Source organism: Zeus faber (assembly GCF_960531495.2).
Source record: "Zeus faber genome assembly, chromosome: 14".
In the NCBI taxonomy this organism is placed as follows: domain Eukaryota; kingdom Metazoa; phylum Chordata; class Actinopteri; order Zeiformes; family Zeidae; genus Zeus; species Zeus faber.
Window position 1 is genome coordinate 2,691,518 of NC_137200.1, and position 19,285 is coordinate 2,710,802.

The 19,285-nt window shown below is 44.4% G+C and overlaps 1 protein-coding gene across 1 annotated transcript; it reads left to right on the forward strand.

The window, feature by feature from the left end:
- The first annotated feature begins 1,895 nt into the window (after window positions 1-1,895).
- Window positions 1,896-19,227, forward strand: nipal4 (NIPA like domain containing 4). The gene is made up of 10 exons (XM_080014246.1): window positions 1,896-2,032; window positions 3,953-4,060; window positions 4,401-4,574; window positions 6,492-6,548; window positions 7,308-7,398; window positions 8,145-8,305; window positions 10,002-10,169; window positions 10,842-10,921; window positions 17,794-18,006; window positions 18,166-19,227. The coding sequence occupies exons 1-10, from the start codon at window positions 1,993-1,995 to the stop codon at window positions 18,352-18,354; spliced, it is 1,281 nt and encodes a 426-aa protein (XP_079870372.1). The 5' UTR covers window positions 1,896-1,992; the 3' UTR covers window positions 18,355-19,227.
- Window positions 19,228-19,285: the final 58 nt, after the last annotated feature.

The following is a 19,285-nucleotide window of genomic DNA, read 5'->3' on the forward strand; positions in this document are numbered from 1 at the left end:
GGTTGACAGACACTACGTACGTTTTTGTATGTAGCTTGAATATTTTATTCTTCCTCTTTTTGAAGCTTGTCTAATGGATCTTCTTTTTGCCTAACCTGACTTGCTGTGCCAAAACATGGCCTGAAACACCAACTGCCGCCTATGCAAAGTGCTGCGAAATTAATAAAATATTTTCCTATAAAATAAAGTTCTATGGTTTAAAATGTGTAATTCCTGGTCCTCTCTGAGTAGAGATTCCTGAAACATACATAGATGACAATTTATTTCCCTGTAGGAAAATTTGGATTTTGCATGAGCAAAGTTAAAACATGGAATAACTAAATCAGGGAATAGGTCTGTTGAGGATGCCACAATAACTTTCCTACATTATTTGTAAAATGACCTGGAAGGATCTTAAAGTCATGCAAGGCTCTGCTTATAATATTACACAACAGCATACAGGCCACTGGCAGAGAAGCATAGAGTATATGACCCAAATGTTGTTGGATGATTCGTTGTCAGACTTGTCAGGTGACAGACTCAAAGGTGCATTCACTCTCCCCTTGTTTACAGACTTCAATTACTGTCAACACATAGACGCATGCCGAGTTTGTGGATAACTCGGTAACTGATAGAGCCTGATAGGATAAATGGGCTTGTGGTGGATGATGAATGCAAAAGTGGAAAATATGGATGTCCAATACCCCTAAAAATGCCACCTGCAGATATACAATGGAAATCACCATTTATTTTTTTATGATTGGCATATTAACCTACTCTTTATAATGTAACGATATTCAAATCATTCAGTGAAGCCTGGTAGAGTACAACGTCATGAGGATTACATTAATAGAAAGAATTAGTCTATACTAATTCTCATCACAAATTCACTAATTCACATCAAAAGAAAGAATCTGAAGATGGTAAAGATTATAAGTATGTGCACTAGTGAACAGCTTTGAAATGAATACATGGTCATTCTGACACATCTTATCCATTGCTAAGAAAGGTCATCAGAATATTTTTACTATGTTGCGAAGGATGACAAATGAAAGACCAAGATGGCGATGGTACAGGTACAACTCACTTAACAACCGAGTTCCATTCCTACAACCAGGTTGTTAAGCGAATTGGTGATAGAGGACCGCTGTTATTTCACGGTAAGGGGGTGTGGCGATTACGAAAGATGATAACTGAGAACGATGACGCGCGACGAGATGCTTGACCCGGAGACGCCGCGGTATTGTACACTACAATACAGACTGGTCAGAGAGGTGGTCGTAAGTCCGAATGGTCATTAAACGGGTAGGTTGTTAAGTGAAGAGTACCTGTATTTACTCGTCTGGTTCACGGCTTCGAAGCAACTAGTGATGCATTGTTTTAACTCGGAAATCCGTAATACCGAGTCTTGAGTCTCAACTTCCAAGTTATGTTCCGTGGCTTCTGTTCGGGAAACCATGGATGCATTAAACATTTGTTTGTTTGGCAAGATGATATGGTGATTCTCATGACAAAAAACATGAAAGTGAACTTTTTCACCATGATGGTGTGTGCGGCCATGTATCTGATCTGCAAACTTGGGACAGAGCAATCTGCTCTGAAATTCCGACTCAAATTCTTCCTCTCCACTTTTCTTAGTAGAAAGTCGAATATTTCTGAGATCCATTGAATGCAGCATCGGTCTCTGGTTTCAATCGGTCTCTGGTTTCACCTCGCGGTGGGGAGGGAGAAGCTGGTAAGTAGAGCCGGTTCACCTGTGGTCACATGGTTTGCAGGGCGGGCCCAGGTGTGTTTACAGTGATGCAGTGATGCAGCAGATCTAAAATCAGACAGAAACACTACCCCAAAACTGGAAAGACAAGTTTGTAACTCTGTAAAAAAAACTCCCATTCGAGCGGCTTGCCAGGGAACCCATTCTGTGACTGCGCAGAGGAGTAGAATGAGCCTACCTGAAGGCTGCTTCTTCCTCCACGGTTGAAATCGTTTTTGTGGCCGAGACACCAAGGAGATAAGATGCAAGATGTTCAACTGGATGATGACAAGTGCACACACGGTAGGACACGTTTGATGGAATTGTATTTCGGAAGGTGCGTCTTATTTCACTTCAGATCTCGAGAGAAGCATCAGCCTCGAATAGCTTCCTCTTTTTTGTATTTGCTGTATAGTTAAAATAATATAATATAGAATGCAATAATTTTCCATGCAGGAATGTCATTGGCTCCTGTGTTATTAAGCAAAACCAGAACACACAAAATGTTACTTTAAAAAAAGGAGCTCTGACTCAAATTATTACCAATTAATGATGATACTAAGAAAAAGGTGTTGCCTTTTCTGTGAAGTAAAGTAATGTTTTCCTCTCCTGCACTGTGCTATGATATTGTCCATGTCCCAGTGTTGACTGTGTAAATATTACACAGCCCTGTTCTGCAATGCTGGCTCAACCTGTTTCATGGTAAACACACACACACACCCACACACACACAGAGTGCCCATTCATTCATAAATCCATTAATTTCATGTATGAGTGTTTAGAGAGATGTCTGCATTTGCATTTGTTAGTTTGTTTCTGTTTGTGTACATCATGACCTATATAAAGAGTGGACACAGCCAGGCAGTTTAATTCCTATTCAGGCAAATTGAAACCTGTTTTGTTTTGAAATGCACCCTGCTGCACACTAGCCTATTAAAAAAAAAAAAAAAAGCCTTTTCATTTAAATGTCGGCCGTGGCACACCCTGGCGAACACTGACCAAAGCATTACATGGCCACTTTTTACAGAACCCTTTCTTAGATTTTCTTATTTTATTGTAATTATATGCCAGATTTGGATTACTATTATTATGGCCTGGTTCAGTGCACTTATTTCCTTGAATAGAGAATTGAATAGGTCATGTAAGACATTGAATAGCACCCAAATCATGATGCATCTGAACCTTTACACCCTAGTTTCAATGTAGCTATCTTGTTATGAGCCAATCAGTTAGCTATGTTAATAGAATTAACTTTGTTAATACATGACACATCACGTTTAAACATGATGATATTATGAGATATTTTCCAACCTTAGAATGCTGTCTGAATTCAGAGAGTCAACAGACAGCTTAGAAAAGTCACATGAAAAGTCTTCTTTTCCTAAAGCCATCAATTCTAATGCTTTTTTAAGCTCCTGAAAACGAGTCACTGCAACATACAATATACAGTATACTGTATGTGTAGGGTAATGTGAGCACACTGCGGCTTCAACAACAGACACTGCAGCCCTGTAGGAAGTGCCTGTCCTCCATGCCATCGTCTCTTTTTCTTTCTTTCTTTCTTTCTTTCTTTCTTTCTTTCTTCGTAATTTACCATTGCCCTATTTACACACATACAAACAGTTCATTGAATATAGTGCACATAGTACGCACAGTATGTGGCTTTGAATGCAGCAAGTCAGAATCAGAATCAGTTTATTCTGCCAGGTACATTTACATATACTAGAAACTTGTTCTGGTGAGGTTTGGCGCGCTTCACTACAGATTTAGCATTAAATATATAAATAAATGCATATATATGATTTAAAAAAAGAAGCTTAACAGTCCGAAAAAATTGAAAATAATAACAAAAAAAAAATAGATTAAAAAGTGTTCAACAAATAAATAAACGTGTCAAATATATACAGATAGTCCTAGCTGCGTGTCCCCTGCTTAAAATGAAGTAGAAACTAGAAAACTTGGTTTTAAAATCTCTTGGTGTCACTGAGCATCCCCCATGTCTTTGATACTTTATCTTCCACACCTGCTCCTAAATGTTGTTTTTTTCTATAATAATTAACTTTTTCATGTGTAATACTGAGTTATAGTTTGCAGCCTGCCTTACTGTGTTTACCCATGTCCTGGTGTGTAGTTAACAAAGTTAATCGCTATGTGTTAATTTCTCTCTCTCTCTCTATTCCTTTCCTTCTTTCCTTCGTTCCCTCCGTCCCTCCCTCCCTCCAGGTTCTGTGGTGGGGCTGTGGTGTGGCTCCCAGCATGCAGTGTGTGTGGTCACCGGGGTCCAGACCAGCTCCTACTCTACAGAGTCGCAAAACACCACACACACACCAGGTAAGGCGCCAGGCCGGGAGTGCAGGGCTATTTGCTGGTAGCAGGAATGAAGTTCCAATCGACTTCATTACTTTTGATCTATTCGAATTCTACAGGAGCGTCATTCAGAACCACCTTCATTCATACAATATTTCTGACTTATTTTGATTGACCTTGAATGAGTTGCGTCACATTTAAGGTGCAACCATTTCCTTTCAACCAGGGTTTAACCACACAGCTTAAATTATTGTTTGTTATTTCACTAATTTCTATATCCAAAATGAGGCCAGTTGTGTTGTAGGACATCCTTTGGCCTCCGATGTTATTCGTCAATAAATGAACAGCTCTGGTATGTTTCCAGGTCTGTCTAACGCCACGGGCGGTGCAGCCCTGCTGCTCTCAGCCCAGGCCTCCAGCTACAACCTGTGGCCGGGCCTGACGCTGGCCGTGCTGTCAGCCTTCCTCATCGGTGTTAGCGTCATCCTCAAGAAGAAAGCTCTGCTGAGGCTCGCCTGCCATGGACACACCAGAGCAGGTGAACTGGGCTTGGGGTGCAGCGCTGACCATGAGTCACTGGACATTGACACAAGTTTTCACACAAAATAGATAGATAGATAGATAGATAGATAGATCGATAGATAGATAGATAGATAGATAGATAGATACACACACACACACACACACACACACACACACACACACAGTATAAGTGTGTTTGAGGTCTGTAAACAAGTGACATACTTGTGAGGTACTTTCACATCACAGCAAAGAAAACAACCGTGTCCACATGACCAACAGCTTCCATCATGGAAAGGATAAAAAAACAGACCAAAAACCAATAGACAGATGGATAGATGGATAGATAGATACTTTATTTATCCCTGGGGGGGACCCTAACCCTTAAAGTGTCACAGCAGCCCATAGCAAAATAGGCAATCATAATAAAGCAATAGAATTAAACACATAACAAAGAAAATGGCAATATACAGTATGGAAAAATGTGAAAATATATATTACAATCTAGCATAACATCTAACTGTGTACAATACAAATATGCCAATATACACAAAATCTAATAAAAAAATATAACCTAAAGAATAACAGAACAACAATGGGGGGGGGGGGATACAAATACAAATGAGCGAGAATAATGTGGACATATACAATAACTGATGAAAAAGCAGACAGTGAACCAGAAAGATAAAGCTAAAGATAAATACAAATTTATAATGTACAATAAACCTAATGATAAGCATTAAATATAAGCCTAAAAAGCCCTAAGCCAGTAATTAGTATGAGCTTAAAGTACAGATCGCTTTCATCATTTTTAAATAACATCCATGCATAATTCATGCATCGTCCCTTTTCAGGTCATCAAAAGCACTTGGACAGATGACTATTATTTTCAAATGGGGCACTTTTTTTATTATTTGGTGGGATATTGTGGGAGTTCCTGCCATATACCACCCGAGTGGCATTTTCAGGGCCCTCCGACACAGAGACACAGGCAGAGATGTTACAAACACACCAGTTTATTGGAGAGAGTGGCAAGATGGAACAAGCAGTGAGCATATGGATACATGTCATGACATGAATTGGCTCTCTAAATTCTCTATCGCCATCAACACACAAGACTTTCTATACCATTACATTATGTCATGATACTGTATCCCATGTTCTCTTCTGAGGGCATAAAACAAACTATTTGAATTTCGATGGATCTCAATGAGAATTCAGCTGGAGACTGGATTCAGCTGTAAAATATTCAAACACACTATGGGATACATGGTTGGCTAAAAAGAAAGTAAAAAAGAAAGGGATGCAGCTTTTTTCAACAATGCCTCTTAACTGTGGAACAGTGTTTCAAAGGATATTAGCGAGGTGGACTCAGTGGACATTTTTAAACGACAGCTATAATTAGCAGCTTTATACTCTTGTTTTCTGTTTTTGTTTTGTCCTTTTTATATTGTATTTATTCTATTATTTGCCTCTTTTCATTCCTTTTAATGTTTCAAATTCGGTGTACTAGTGTCTGTTAAGTTCTTGTTTTCATTGGTTTGTTTTCCTTTTATGCCTTTTTTTTAACATGAAACGCTTTGAGCTTTATTTTATGTATGAAAGGTGAATCTTACTGAAAATGTATTATTTATTACTATCGTCATCATCATCATCATCTATAAGACCATCCATATGTGTGGAACTGACTTGAAGCAATGTGACATGTCCAAGGGCTATTAACATATTAATCCTGTAGACACACACACACACACACACACACACACACACACACACACACACGCACACAGAATAGCGTTAGTCTTTCCTTGTACAACAGGGTTAAAAAAAAAAAAAACAATTAACATTTGGATTTAATTAAAGAGTTTGGAGATTATAGAAAGTGCACGGTTTGGCCTGTGCTTGCGTGTGAAACTAGTGTGTGTGTGTGTTGCAGGTGATGGAGGTCATGGCTATCTGAAGGACTGGTTATGGTGGAGTGGACTGCTTACCAGTATGTATCTACTCTGTCTGCTCGCCTGTCTGCCCGTCCTTCTGCCCGTCTCTCCGTCCATTTGACTGACTGGTGTAATGCCCGTTCAAAACGTGTGTTTGTGAGAGTAGCGTCGAATCCAGGGAAATACACTCTTTTTCTCACGGGGAAAAAACACAACCAAGTCGCGCCTTTTGGATGAGGCCGCTTTTCACTTGTTTATGGAAAGTTTATAAATATTACATGTGCCGCGTGTCAACATTGCACCAAATTCGACACTGGACGTCCTTGGGTCCCCAGCAATACACCCACCAAGTGTGATGTAGATCAGATAAACGGCTGACGAGATAATTCAAGGACATACACACATAAATACATACTGTACATACATATTGTACATGCTGTGCATACATACAATAGATACTGTACACATACATACTGTACATATATACATACCGTGTATACATACAGTGCATACATACATACTGTATGCATATACCTACTGTACATACATACTGTACATACATATGTTCATACATACATACAAACATATATGGTGAGGTGAGAGATGTACATGGTACTGTAAATACAAAGTTTTTTGTTCTCTCAATTGTTTTCGTCTTTCGAGTTGGGGGTATAAAGTTGTGGGCCATTTTAATTTCAACTGCACTACACAATGGATTGACACCGCCAATATTTAAAGACTTTCTCCTGAAAACTGCTTTAAGTTCAAAGTTATATTGCTCTCTCTCTCTCTCTCTCTCTCTCCCTCTCTCTCAGTGGGAGCAGGAGAAGGTGCCAACTTTGCTGCTTATGTTTTCGCTCCAGCCATGGTAGTGACTCCGCTGGGCGCTCTGAGCGTTCTCATCAGGTAGGACTTTTTTTTTTTTTTACTTCCTCTGGACAGTCACCAAATAGCATTTACTGGAAAAAAAATATGATTCAAAAAAATTATTAGAAAGCATGAACCCAAACACACACATGGAGTTCAGATCTTGAACTTTGGGAAGATGCAAAGAGTTTTAAGCTTTAAGACCAACTATTAAAGAAAATCCAAAGACATTCAAAGTTTTAATTTTTGTAAATGTAATGTTGTGAATCTATATGTTGTTTTTGTTTAAGGTAAACTACTTTGTGCTGGATTGAAAATGCATTCCAGACAGTGGAACAAATGATCATTATCAGAATCAGAATGACTTTATTCCACCAGGTGCATTTACAGTACATATATGTGGAAATGGTCGTGGTGATTATTGGTGGATTACTTCAGATGAGCATTTAAAACACAGTCTAAGAAAAACCTAAATCAAGTAAAATAGAAAGTATAGTAAAAAATTATATAAAATAAAGATTGACAAGTATACACAAATAGCCAAAAAATACAAAACAATATATAGTATTTATACAAATATAAAGAATATATAAATGTGGTTCTATGCACAGGATTTTGCTAAATTGTTGCAGTTTGTACAGTGTTATTGCACAATGAGGATATTTGAGCAAAATTCCCACATTAGAATAACAGTATTTATAAAAAAGTAATAAAAGAACATGTCTGTTGATCCCTCAAAACACCAGACAGAGAGGTCGGTGTGATACATGTATTTTGATTTGTAGTGCAGTACTCTCCTCCTACCTCTTGGGGGAGACGCTGAACCTGCTGGGTAAGCTGGGCTGTGTGCTGTGTGTACTGGGGAGTACACTCATGGTAATCCACGCTCCGGAGGAAGAGGAAGTGACATCACTAAAGCAAATGACAGTCAAGCTGGTGGAGCCTGGTGAGAGGCTCTTCATCCTCTGTCTGTCTGTCTGTCTGCCTGTCTCTGTCTGTCTGTCTGCCTGCCTGTCTCTGTCTGTCTGTCTGTCTGCCTGCCTGCCTGCCTGCCTCCCTCCCTCCCTCCCCTAAAACGACATAATGAGACAGGCATTATTAATAGGTCTGTGTTAACCAAGCCAAACATATTCACTCATTCTCAGGGCTCCAGACTAACATTTTTTTCACTTTCCCTAGTGAAAATTTTAGGCGCACCAGTGCAAAATTTAGGAGCACCACAGAAATCAACATGCAACGCAACCCATTCATATTTTTTCCATTTTAACTGTATTAAGTGTGGTTTATAGTCATCGCAGCTGTGGTGTCCTTTGTCATTGTGTCACCTCCCAATTTTGGAACTCCGTGCCGTGCGCTTCAGGTAATTCAAGAGTGACATGTCTGAAGATGTAGGTTATTTTATTTTACGTCTCCTTATGGAACGTAACAAGCACTGTGCATAATCGGGACAGTTTCTCCAAGACTCCTACTGATATACGATGACGATTAAAAACAACAACGACGACAACAACAACAACAACAAAAAAGGCATATTTGCAAGTTGAGCTGGTGCTCCTAGTAAAATGTAGTAGCACTGTAGTAGTGTCCAAAATTGGACTAAATGGTCACAGTCTGGAGCCCTGATACAGAGGAAGTTTGGAAAGATTTGTGTGATGTTTCTCAGAATGGCAACATCATAGAAGCTTTAAATTTGTCACTTGGGACACTTTATGTGCTTCTTCATCTCCTGAATTTCCTGTATCTATCTTCCTGCCTCTCATTGAGCATTTTCCATCTTATTTCTCTATGTCTCCATTGCTACCCTGTCTGTTTTTCTCAGCTGTTATTAAGGATAAAATATAGATAGAGAAGCAATACAATAAAACTGAAATATGAAAGAAAATGGCAATATATGGAAAATATACAATAAACCTAACAGTTAACTAACAGAACAAAAAAAAAAAAAAGAAAAAGACCTGAAAAATAAAGGTCATGTCCAAAACTGAAATATAGGGTCCTATACAATAAATTATGAAACAGAAAGATGAACAATAGATGTAAAGATGTATAATAAACCTGCCATTAAATATAACTCATATCTCTGCATTCTCTCCATCTGCAGAAAGTAACTTTAGTACAAGTATTTTTTATATTTTTCCTCCCTTAGAGGCGACACAAGTTATCATTGATGAATGTCCCCAACCATTCACGGCCAAGCACAACACATATTTTACCTCAAGTGTCTGTGAACGATTGAGCGCACCCGACCCTCACATAATGACTCCACAGTCCACAGTCCAAAAAGCACAAGCCCCGTCCAACAAAAAACACCGCAGGATATTGCTAAAAGCTTCTTTGTCTTTTAGGAGTTCCGTGTGTGTTAAGCAGAATCATTTTGATCTTCTACTTAAAGTGCAACACAGCGAAAACGGGAAAAACTCTTTGTATAAGTTTGTGATTTTATTAGTGCATTATAACGACCACCTTCCAAATATTACACTTTAAGGAATTTTAACCAACACGTCAGGACCATTTGGCCTAAAAATTCAAATTATTCGAGACGCTTACCCTGAAACAGCAGCGGAGCTGAGTAACAACCGGAGCGCAAATAACGAGACATCAGATAGCAATGGCACATTATTTAGAATGCGTGTACACTGCAGGCTTCCTGGTGTACGCCGGCGCAGTGCTGCTCTGCTGCGCCGTCCTGATCTGCTACGCGGCTCCTCGCATTGGCCGCTCCAACATCCTGGTGTACATCAGCATTTGCTCACTGCTAGGGGCCTTCACCGTGTCCTCCGTGAAGGGCCTGGGCATCGCCATACGCACCGGTACACACACACACACACACACACACACACACACACACACACACACCTATGCTTGCGTAGGATGTTTTGGATTTTATTATATTATATTAGCTCATTTTCGGCTTTATTGGATATTGCATAAAGTTTAGGTTGTGCAATTTGAAAAGGGGAATTTGCATTGCACATCGCCATTTATATTACTTCTTTATTACATCTTTATTAGTTTATTTTTATTGCCTATTTGTTTTGATGTTGCTGTGGTCCGGAGATGAATAAAGTATCTCTCTATCTACCTATGATATTTCTAATGACCACTGATCATTGATAGCATAAAATCGTTGTTGATAGCATAAAATCGACGCTGTTGGACTAGTTAACCTAAACCTTTAGCGCTAATGTGACATGGCTGTAGAATAAGGAAATAACACACCGATATGGATATCCTTTTTGTAATGGAAGTGATGTAGGGCGAAAATGATAGCCCTCTAGTGGCAGAGGTCAGTAACAACAGTACAACAGTATTTACACTGCAGGTGTAAAAAAGTTACCACTTGGACAAGTCTACACACACACACACGGATGGTTGGATAGATACTTAGCTGGGTAGATAGACTGGTTCATATATAGATTATGTATATTCGAATTAACCTTGTAAGGCTTCTGTGGTCACAATGAATCTCTCTCTCCTTCCAGTCTTCTATGATGCCTCAGTGCTTTGTCATCCTCTTACCTGGATCCTGCTGCTATCTCTCATCATCTCCATAGTAACACAGGTAAAAAAAGACAAGCTTTTTTTCTTTATTTAAACAATTTCTCATGATATCAATCAAATGTTGAAGAATCCAACTGTGGTTTGATATATCGATCTATATTGCAATTTAAAGGGTAAGACTGGAATAGAAATGGAAATGGACATTTTCAAATATAACAAGTGTCAGGATGTAGCTTTTCCTCTAATATTAATACTCCTTTCCCACTGCACCAAAAACCTAGTAGCACCCGCTAACATCCCGCATTTGTCACCAGTGGGAAAGGAAAAACCCGGGTCTCAGTCCCCGGTCCAATGACCCGGCAATAGACTCAGGTTTTAATCAGCTCCACCTCCTGTTGGCTCTGATGTGAACAGGACACCCGGGTCGACCTGCCCCTTTACCTGTGTGATGCGACACACTTGAAAATTCTGGATGCTGGTGCATAAATAGACCTGATGATCCATGTATCCTATTATTCCATCATTTCATATCCCATTTAGAATGCAAAATCAGAAGTTATTGACTTTTTTCCGCATTGGGGACCGTAAAAAGTTGTGAGTGTGGGATCGCACCGTGGGGAGCACGGAGGAGAACCCCCATGCTCCTGGCAACATGGAGTATTCATGTGCGCCAGTGCACCAGCAAATGGAGTATCCATGCTGCAGGTGCTCCATGCTGCTTCTACTGTAGTGTTGGGTCGGTCATGAACGATCCGATTCTTTTGAACGGCTCAAAATACCATTTTTCAAGCTTTACAGTTTCATGTCGTTGTTTGTTCAAGTTGCTGTCTCCCCTACTGTTTTGTTCCCAATCACACTGGAACCATGACGCGCCCCTTTTCCTTGCGTGTTCATGACGTCAAACGTGACGCACCACAAAAGAAACGCTGTTTCTCCTGGCAATGGGAATGGTGTCAATCACCTATTTTTAGCGGGTTGACCCGCTTTAAGAAACAAATGAAGTCACTGAGCACCATTTGATTGTTTTTGTCGCCCATTTTGAATGTTTAAGGAGAAATAGACAACTTTTTTGTTATGACCGGAGCTAGGAGGGACCCAAACGCACGACACAGAGAGACGGGAGGCAGACGAAGGATGTTTATTAGACCACATGGTGGAGATGGCCAGAGGGACCCGGTCAGGTAGGGATGGAGCAGGGCAGGGCAGGGATGATGACGACCGGGAAGGAGGGGTCCAGGATCTGGCTGGAGAGATGGGGAACTGGGCTGGATGGAGAGGGATGGACAGACTTGGTCGACAAGAGGAGCCAAGCTGTCACGACCAGAAGTGGGAGGGACCCAAACGCACGACACAGGTAGACGGGAGGCAGGCAAGGGATGTTTATTAACGGGGACGGTGGAGCTGGCCGGGGGGACCCGGTCGGGTGGGGATGGAGCAGGGCAGGGCAGGGATGATGATGACCAGGAGATGGGGTCCAGGATCAGGGTGGAGAGACGGGGAACCAGGCTGGATGGAGATGGACGGAGAGCCTTGGGCGACGAGCGGAGACAGGCAGGTAAACCGGGCTGGCTGGACTTGGAGAGACAGACTGGGTCGACGAGAGGAGACAAGCAGGTAAGGGGAAGGCGAGACAACAAGACATAAACTAGGAACTAGGAACTAGGAATAGGAACTTGGAAGGGAGCCAATAGCGATACAACTCGTGGAAAGCTAGTTGGCGGTCTGGCAAGGAATGACTGGGAAGCTGGGGCTAAATACTGTGCAGGTAATTGATCCCAGGTGTGTGCAATTGGGCTTGAGTAGGGAGCTGCAGATGGGGCAAGGGCGGCCTCTAGTGGCGCTGGGAGGCCGTGGGCCTAACACAAGCAGGTTAGGGGAAGATGAAACAAGGAGACATAAACTAGGAACTTGGAACAAGCGCTAGGACTAGGAGCTAGGAACTAGGCCAGGTACAACTTGGGTAAGCTAGTTGACGGTCTGGCAATGAGTGACTGGGGAGCTGGAGAATAAATACTGTGTGGGTGATGAAGTTTATTAATCCCAGGTGTGTGAAATTGGCCTAAGGGAGGAGTCGTGGATGGGTCAAGAGCGGCCTCTAGTGGTGCTGGGAGGCCGTGGGCCTAACAGTCCCCCCCCCTCTACGGACACCCCTTGACGGACATCTGGAACTGGAAGGGCGAGTGCGAGTGCGGTTGAAATCCCGGATGAGGGAGGCATCCCACGGAGGGAGGGAGGCGGAGGCGTATGGCACAGGGGTTGATGATGGATACAAGCCTACAACATACCTGGGAGCGAGTTTTCGGGAGTCCACCTTGAGGGGCAAGTCCTTGGTGGAGAGCCATACCATCTGTCCGGGGACGTATGTGGGTGTGGGCGCACAGTGCCGGTTCGCCTGCCGCTGGGACCTGGCGGATGCCTGGAGTAGGGCAGAGCGGGCCCTCTTCCACATCCTCCGGCAGCGACGGATGTGGGCCTGGACAGAGGGTACGTCGATCTAAGCCTCCTGGGCAGGGAACAGCGGGGGTTGGTAGCCCAGAAAGCAGTGGAAGGGCGACAGGCCAGAGGAGGCATTGACCAGGGTGTTGTGGGCGTATTCAGCCCACGGAAGCTGGTCACTCCAGGAGGAGGGGTTGGTGGTTGTTAGGCAGTGGAGCATGGCCCTCATCTCCTGGTTTGCCCGCTCCATCTGGCCGTTAGTCTGGGGGTGGAAACCGGAGGAGAGACTGACCTGTGCGCCCAGGGCCGAGCAGAAGGCGCGCCAGACCTGGGAGGGGAAGTGGGTGGCACCCCAGATGGGAACGAAGACTGAGTCCCCAGAGACAACGGATACTTGTTCTTGACCGTGATGTCATTGAGTCCCCTGAAGTCAATGCAAGGACGGAGGGTCTTGTCCTTCTTGGCGACAGAGAAGAACCCCGTGCTCAGCGGAGATGACGAGGGGCGAATGATCCTGGCGGCGAGAGAGTTGCGGATATAGGTGTCCATGGACTCCTGTTCGGGCCAGGAGAGGTTATACAGGCGACTGCAGGGGAGGGGGGCGCCTGGCAGGAGGTTGATTGCGCAGTCGTAGGGGCAATGAGGTGGTAGGGACAGCGTGCCCTGCTTGCTGAAAACAGGGGCCAGGTCCAGATGTTGCGATGGAACAGGAGGACAGGTCGGGGCTCTCGGGGACCGCCGGCAGCGCGGCAGAGGCTGAGCGGAGGCAGTGGGCGTGGCAGTGCGTGCTCCAGGTACTCACGCTGCCCGAGCGCCAGTCCATCTGAGGGTTGTGGGTCCAGAGCCAGGGGTACACCAGAACCAGGGGGTTCTGGGGGGAATGGATGAGGAAGAACCCACGAGAGGGTAGCTGGGAGCAGAGGACGGGAGAGAGAGTTGGAGCTGGAGCGGCCGGAACGTAACCCTACCGAGGAGTCATTCTCCCCTGGCCGGACCGGGCAGGTGGCTCGGAGGTATCCCGGACGGCCGCAATACAGACAGGCACCGGTCTGTATGCAGTGGGCTCGCTCCTCAGGGGAGATCTGGGAGCGACTGAGTTGCAAAGGACGGGCATCGGAGTGAGTCGGGGGTCTTCGGGAGTAGTTCGCGCCCAAGAGTAGTTGGCACGGGCTGTGGTCTCCCCCCCCCTTCCTCTCGCGCCGGCGCTCCCGTAGCCGGTTGTCCAGGTGGAATGCGGTGTCTACCAGCTGGTCCAGGTCCGTCAGCTCGTCCCGCCGTGCCAACTCGTCCCGCAACTCGTCGTTCAGGGCGTGCTGAAACACGTCCTGCAGGGCTCCGTTGCTCCAGCCGCTCTCCGCGGCTAGCGTCCTGAACTCGACGACGAGGGAGGCGACGCTATGGAGGGGACCCTAGCGGAGGGAGAGGAGTCTTCTGGCGGCCTCCTTGCCGCGAACTGGGTGATCGAAGATTCTCCTCATTTTGCGGGTGAACAGATCATAGGAGAGACTCTCAGGGCCCCCCTGATCCCAAACCGCGGAACCCCAGCCGAGAGCCGTCCCTCTCAGGCAGGAGATGAGGAATGCGATGCGGGCGCCGTCGGAGGCGTACGACGATGGCTGCTGCTGGAAAACCACCGCCTGGTCATGTTGACCAAGCAACACTACTTGGTTCTGGAGTGCGCGGCGGAGCATCTCTGTGTCGGCTGGATCCATGTTTCTTGGCCAGACGGTACAGTTACGACCGGAGCTAGGAGGGACCCAAACGCACGACACAGAGAGACGGGAGCAGACGAAGGATGTTTATTAGACCACACGGTGAAGATGGCCGGGGGGACCCGGTCAGTTAGGGATGGAGCAGGGCAGGGCAGGGATGATGACGACCGGGAAGGAGGAACCAGGATCCGGGTGGAGAGACGGGGAACCTCGCTGGATGGAGAGGGACGGATAGACTTGGTCGACAAGAGAGACAAGCAGGTTAACCGGGCTGGATGGAGAGGGACGGACAGACTGGGTCGGCGAGAGGAGACAAGCAGGTTAGGGAAAGACGAAACAAGGAGACATAAACCAGGAACTTGGAACAGGGGCTAGGGGCTAGGGGCTAGGGGCTAGGGGCTAGGGGCTAGGGGCTAGGCCAGTAGCAGTACAACTTGGGTAAGCTAGTTTACGGTCTGGCAATGAGTGACTAGGGAGCTGGAGAATTAATATTGTGTGGGTGATGAAGGTAATTGATCCCAGGTGTGTGAAATTGGCCTAAGGGAGGAGCCGCGGATGGGTCAAGAGCGGCCTTTAGTGGTGCTCTGAGGCCGTGGGCCTAACATTTTTTGCTTTTTCTTATCATTATGAATGTTGATTGCACAGTGTAATAGCTATAGAATATCGGCGTATAGATTGGTTCCTTATAAGCCTCCATATCACTATGCATTCGGACTGCCACACGGTACGAATCTCCGGGAAATTATCTATTTACGGCAGAGTCGCAGTCACAGGAAGTGTGTCAACTAATTTGTGACCATTAGTGGAAATGGAGGACAGTGGAGCAATCTACTCCAGGTAGATCATAAACCCTTGAATACAAAACACACCGGAAATCGGTTGAGAAATGTAAAGGTTATAGTGCTTTTTGTCCAGAAAAACCACGGCTCCCCTGTTTACTTGTATTTGTTTACAGTTGTTTACATTTGTTGATGTATCTCAGCAACAGGTCCAAGCAGTCAATGCAGCGTCTGTATGTATGACTATGATTGGCAACCAAAATAAATAAAATTTGATGAATATTGTGCCAATTTAAAATGACCTCTTCAGTGAACATGCTTCTTTCTTCTCTCTTATTTCCAAAGTGGTGTTGATTATTTCAACGGAGTTCTGAGGAGAACGTAAAGTGATCCGGTTATTTTTGCAACAGAGACGCAAACAATAATACCACTTAGAAACGTGGGGAGGGGGGCATATTAGGAACTAATAATTGTGATAGACATCGTATTTTCTTTATCTAGAAACGTGCAAATTGGCTGTTACAAATTCTGATGGTTAATGGTGTAATGTCTCTCTCTCGCTCTTTCTGAGGAGTGTGTATGTGTGAGCTGAGAGTGCGTTTACTGTTTAGTTTTATTGTTTATTGGTGTCGGATTTTGCGTTCAGCCCAACGTCGGTTCTGTCCCTCACCCACGAAGTGTGGGTGCCGTCGGGCTGGGCGTGACCATGGAGCGGGTTCAAGAGGCCATGGCCCAGGAGGTTGGGCCCCAGAACCTGTCATTCACCTCCCGCATAAGCGGGGTAGACTTAGTGTTCCTCAATGAGGACCACTACGTGGCCCGACTGGTAGAGAGTGGCCTCTCAGTGGATGGCCTGTTTGTGTAGGTGTCGCCACTGGTGCTGGCCTCCACCAGGGTGGTGATATCTGGTGTCCCCACTGTTTATACCAAACAGTAAAATTGTCAGCCTGTTTAAGACGATCCCGCTCCGGTGCAAAACAAGTAGATGAAGCATGAGCAGTCGTTGTGGAGGCAGGTGCTCATACAGCTCAGCTCTCGGAGCAGGACCTGGATGTCGATGGTTTCGGCAAACCCTGGGACCATGAAATGTTTTTAGTGTGGAAACGTGGGGCATAGGAAGCCCGGGTGCCTGCACTGGCAGTGTGTTGCCGGGGAGCTGGCTGCAGCTTCAGCGTGGTGGCTCCCCCAGCTCTGTGTGCGCCTGGGGAGCAGAGCTCTGTCCTGGCTCCTTGTGCACCCGGGGAGGGGGCGCACAATGTTTTTCATTCAACCTGGAGGAGACAGTGACCCAGAGGAGGCTGAAGGTGGTGGATTTCCACACTGCCCTCTACAGAGCGGAGGACTGTGAGGAAGACCCCACTGTACATTTTGTTTGGGGGCTGCCTCAGCTGGGCGAGGAGGAGCAGGTCACTCTGACTCCCCCATCACCCTGGAGGACACCACTGCAGGGGGGAAGCTGGCACCGGACAAGGCGCGTGGAGAGGCTCCCTCTTGAGCTCCTCAGTTGGTCCTTAAGCTGCCCGGGGGAGAACCTGCTGGAATGTGTGGGGAGCTCCCTGCTGGCCTTTTGGCGGCTGGCCTTCCGGAGGCTGGCCGTCGTGTTGACGGATGTTTCGCTGCTGCGTTATTGATCGATTGATTTCATTTATTTATCTATTTAAAAAATTGTACCGATTATCTAAAGGAAAAAGAAGACCGAAATACTTAGTTCTTATTCAAGGTATGCGTTCCTTATGTCGCTAAAGATACTTATTTTGTTGTTTGTCTGTAAACATAAAAACTCTTTTCATTAAAATGCTTTTTAAAAATAAATATCTCTCTCACTTGCTTTTATTTTTCGTTTTTTAGTATTACTATATTACTTTATACATTATTACTGATAATGTATCTATTGCCTTGTTCATTGAATTGTCTTCCAGTTTTTTGTGCTTGTGCGACTGAAATCAGTAAATACCACTTGATCAATTTTAAAAACTAAAAAAAAAAAAAAATACCACTCTCTCTAGGTGAACTACCTGAACAAATCTCTGGACACCTTTAGCACGCTCATGGTCTACCCCATCTACTATGTCTTCTTCACCTCCGTGGTGCTGTCCAGCTCCATCATCCTCTTCCAGGAGTGGAGCTCCATGGATGGACTAGACGTGGTTGCCACACTGGGGTCTTTCCTGGTCATCATCGTGGGCGTGGCAATGGTCCACCTCTTCAAGGATGTGGAGGTCGGTTGCCCCGCATTCTCCCACATCGGAAACCCTTTATGAGAAATATATATTTACAAAAGAAGGGGTATGGTGCAATCTTGAACGAATAACCTTTGTATCAGCAACTCACATGCAAAAGAAATATGACTGTAATTGTGATTATTTGTGTATTTTCAGGTGAGCATGGCGAAGCTGACTAGTCAGATGTGCCAGATGGAGCAGAGAGGGGAGCGAACAGAAGAAGTCTCCTCTGGAGGCAGAGAAGAGAGTAAGCCAGAAGATAAATCTGGGCTGATAGACAACATCTTCATCGAGAGCCTTCCTTCCATGAGGGAGGAGGGAGCCCGCATCTTCATCATCAGCTGAGAGAGGAGGAGGAGGAGGTTTGGTCTGGTGCACTTTATCGATGGTTTAGATATTTAAGCAGCTTCCAAACTATGTAAACACTGAACAGCAGCATATGTCATTATTTGGTTGGAGTTTGTTGCTGTTGTATGAAATTTGGCTGAGCTTTCATTTCAATTAAGTCACATTTCACTGGAAAAGCACATTAGTACTCACTGGTCTCTTTTTCTACTGCTGAGTTTCCTCTGAAAACTCAGTATTTATCCACATTGATGAAATTCGGCAACTTTCACCCTGAGGCCAGCAGAAAAGAGACACATTAAATCGTATAATGTCAAGTCTAAAGCTGTTATATATGCAGGCACTGGAAGATTGATGGATGTTTTAATCTTCTATGCTTTGTATGTATACAAGTGTGTTTGATGTTTTCCCCTTTTTAACAGTTCAAATTTGTATGTTTTTGAGGAGCTTTAATTGATCCTCCCCAAATGTATGAGATACATTTGTGTCCACTAGATGTCGCTGTTACATTTAAGCAGACGCTTTTATCCAAAGCGACTAACAATTATTCAAACACTGATGGACACAGCCATCAGGAGCAATTAGGGGTTAAGTGTCTTGCTCAAGGACACTACAGCATGCTAGCAGGAGGAGTCTGGGATCAAACCAGCAACCTTTAGATTACCAGGAAATACTGTGAATTTTAGGACTTTGGGTTTTGGCTTACAGAGTATGATCTGCAATGTGACTGGACTTTAACCCCATCATAATAAATTATGTTCATAAATGGGTATTTTCTGTTGTGAAACAATGTATACAATACATATTCTATCAACTGTTTTTAAAGGTTTCATATCGGCTGTACCATTGCATTGCATTATACAGTTTATCTTTGTACCATGTCACAATGTATTTGTAGTTATTTTTCTTTTTATCATGTCTGAGTCTATTT

What these genes read in the sequence shown, in the direction of transcription:
- nipal4 (XM_080014246.1), top strand. Translation starts at nt 1,993, where the DNA reads ATGCAAGATGTTCAACTGGATGATGACAAGTGCACACACG. An exon ending in GTGGAGTGGACTGCTTACCA is followed by an intron (nt 6,549 to 7,307) that starts GTATGTATCTAC and finishes CCTCTCTCTCAG; the next exon opens with TGGGAGCAGGAGAAGGTGCC. An exon ending in GGGCATCGCCATACGCACCG is followed by an intron (nt 10,170 to 10,841) that starts GTACACACACAC and finishes CTCTCCTTCCAG; the next exon opens with TCTTCTATGATGCCTCAGTG.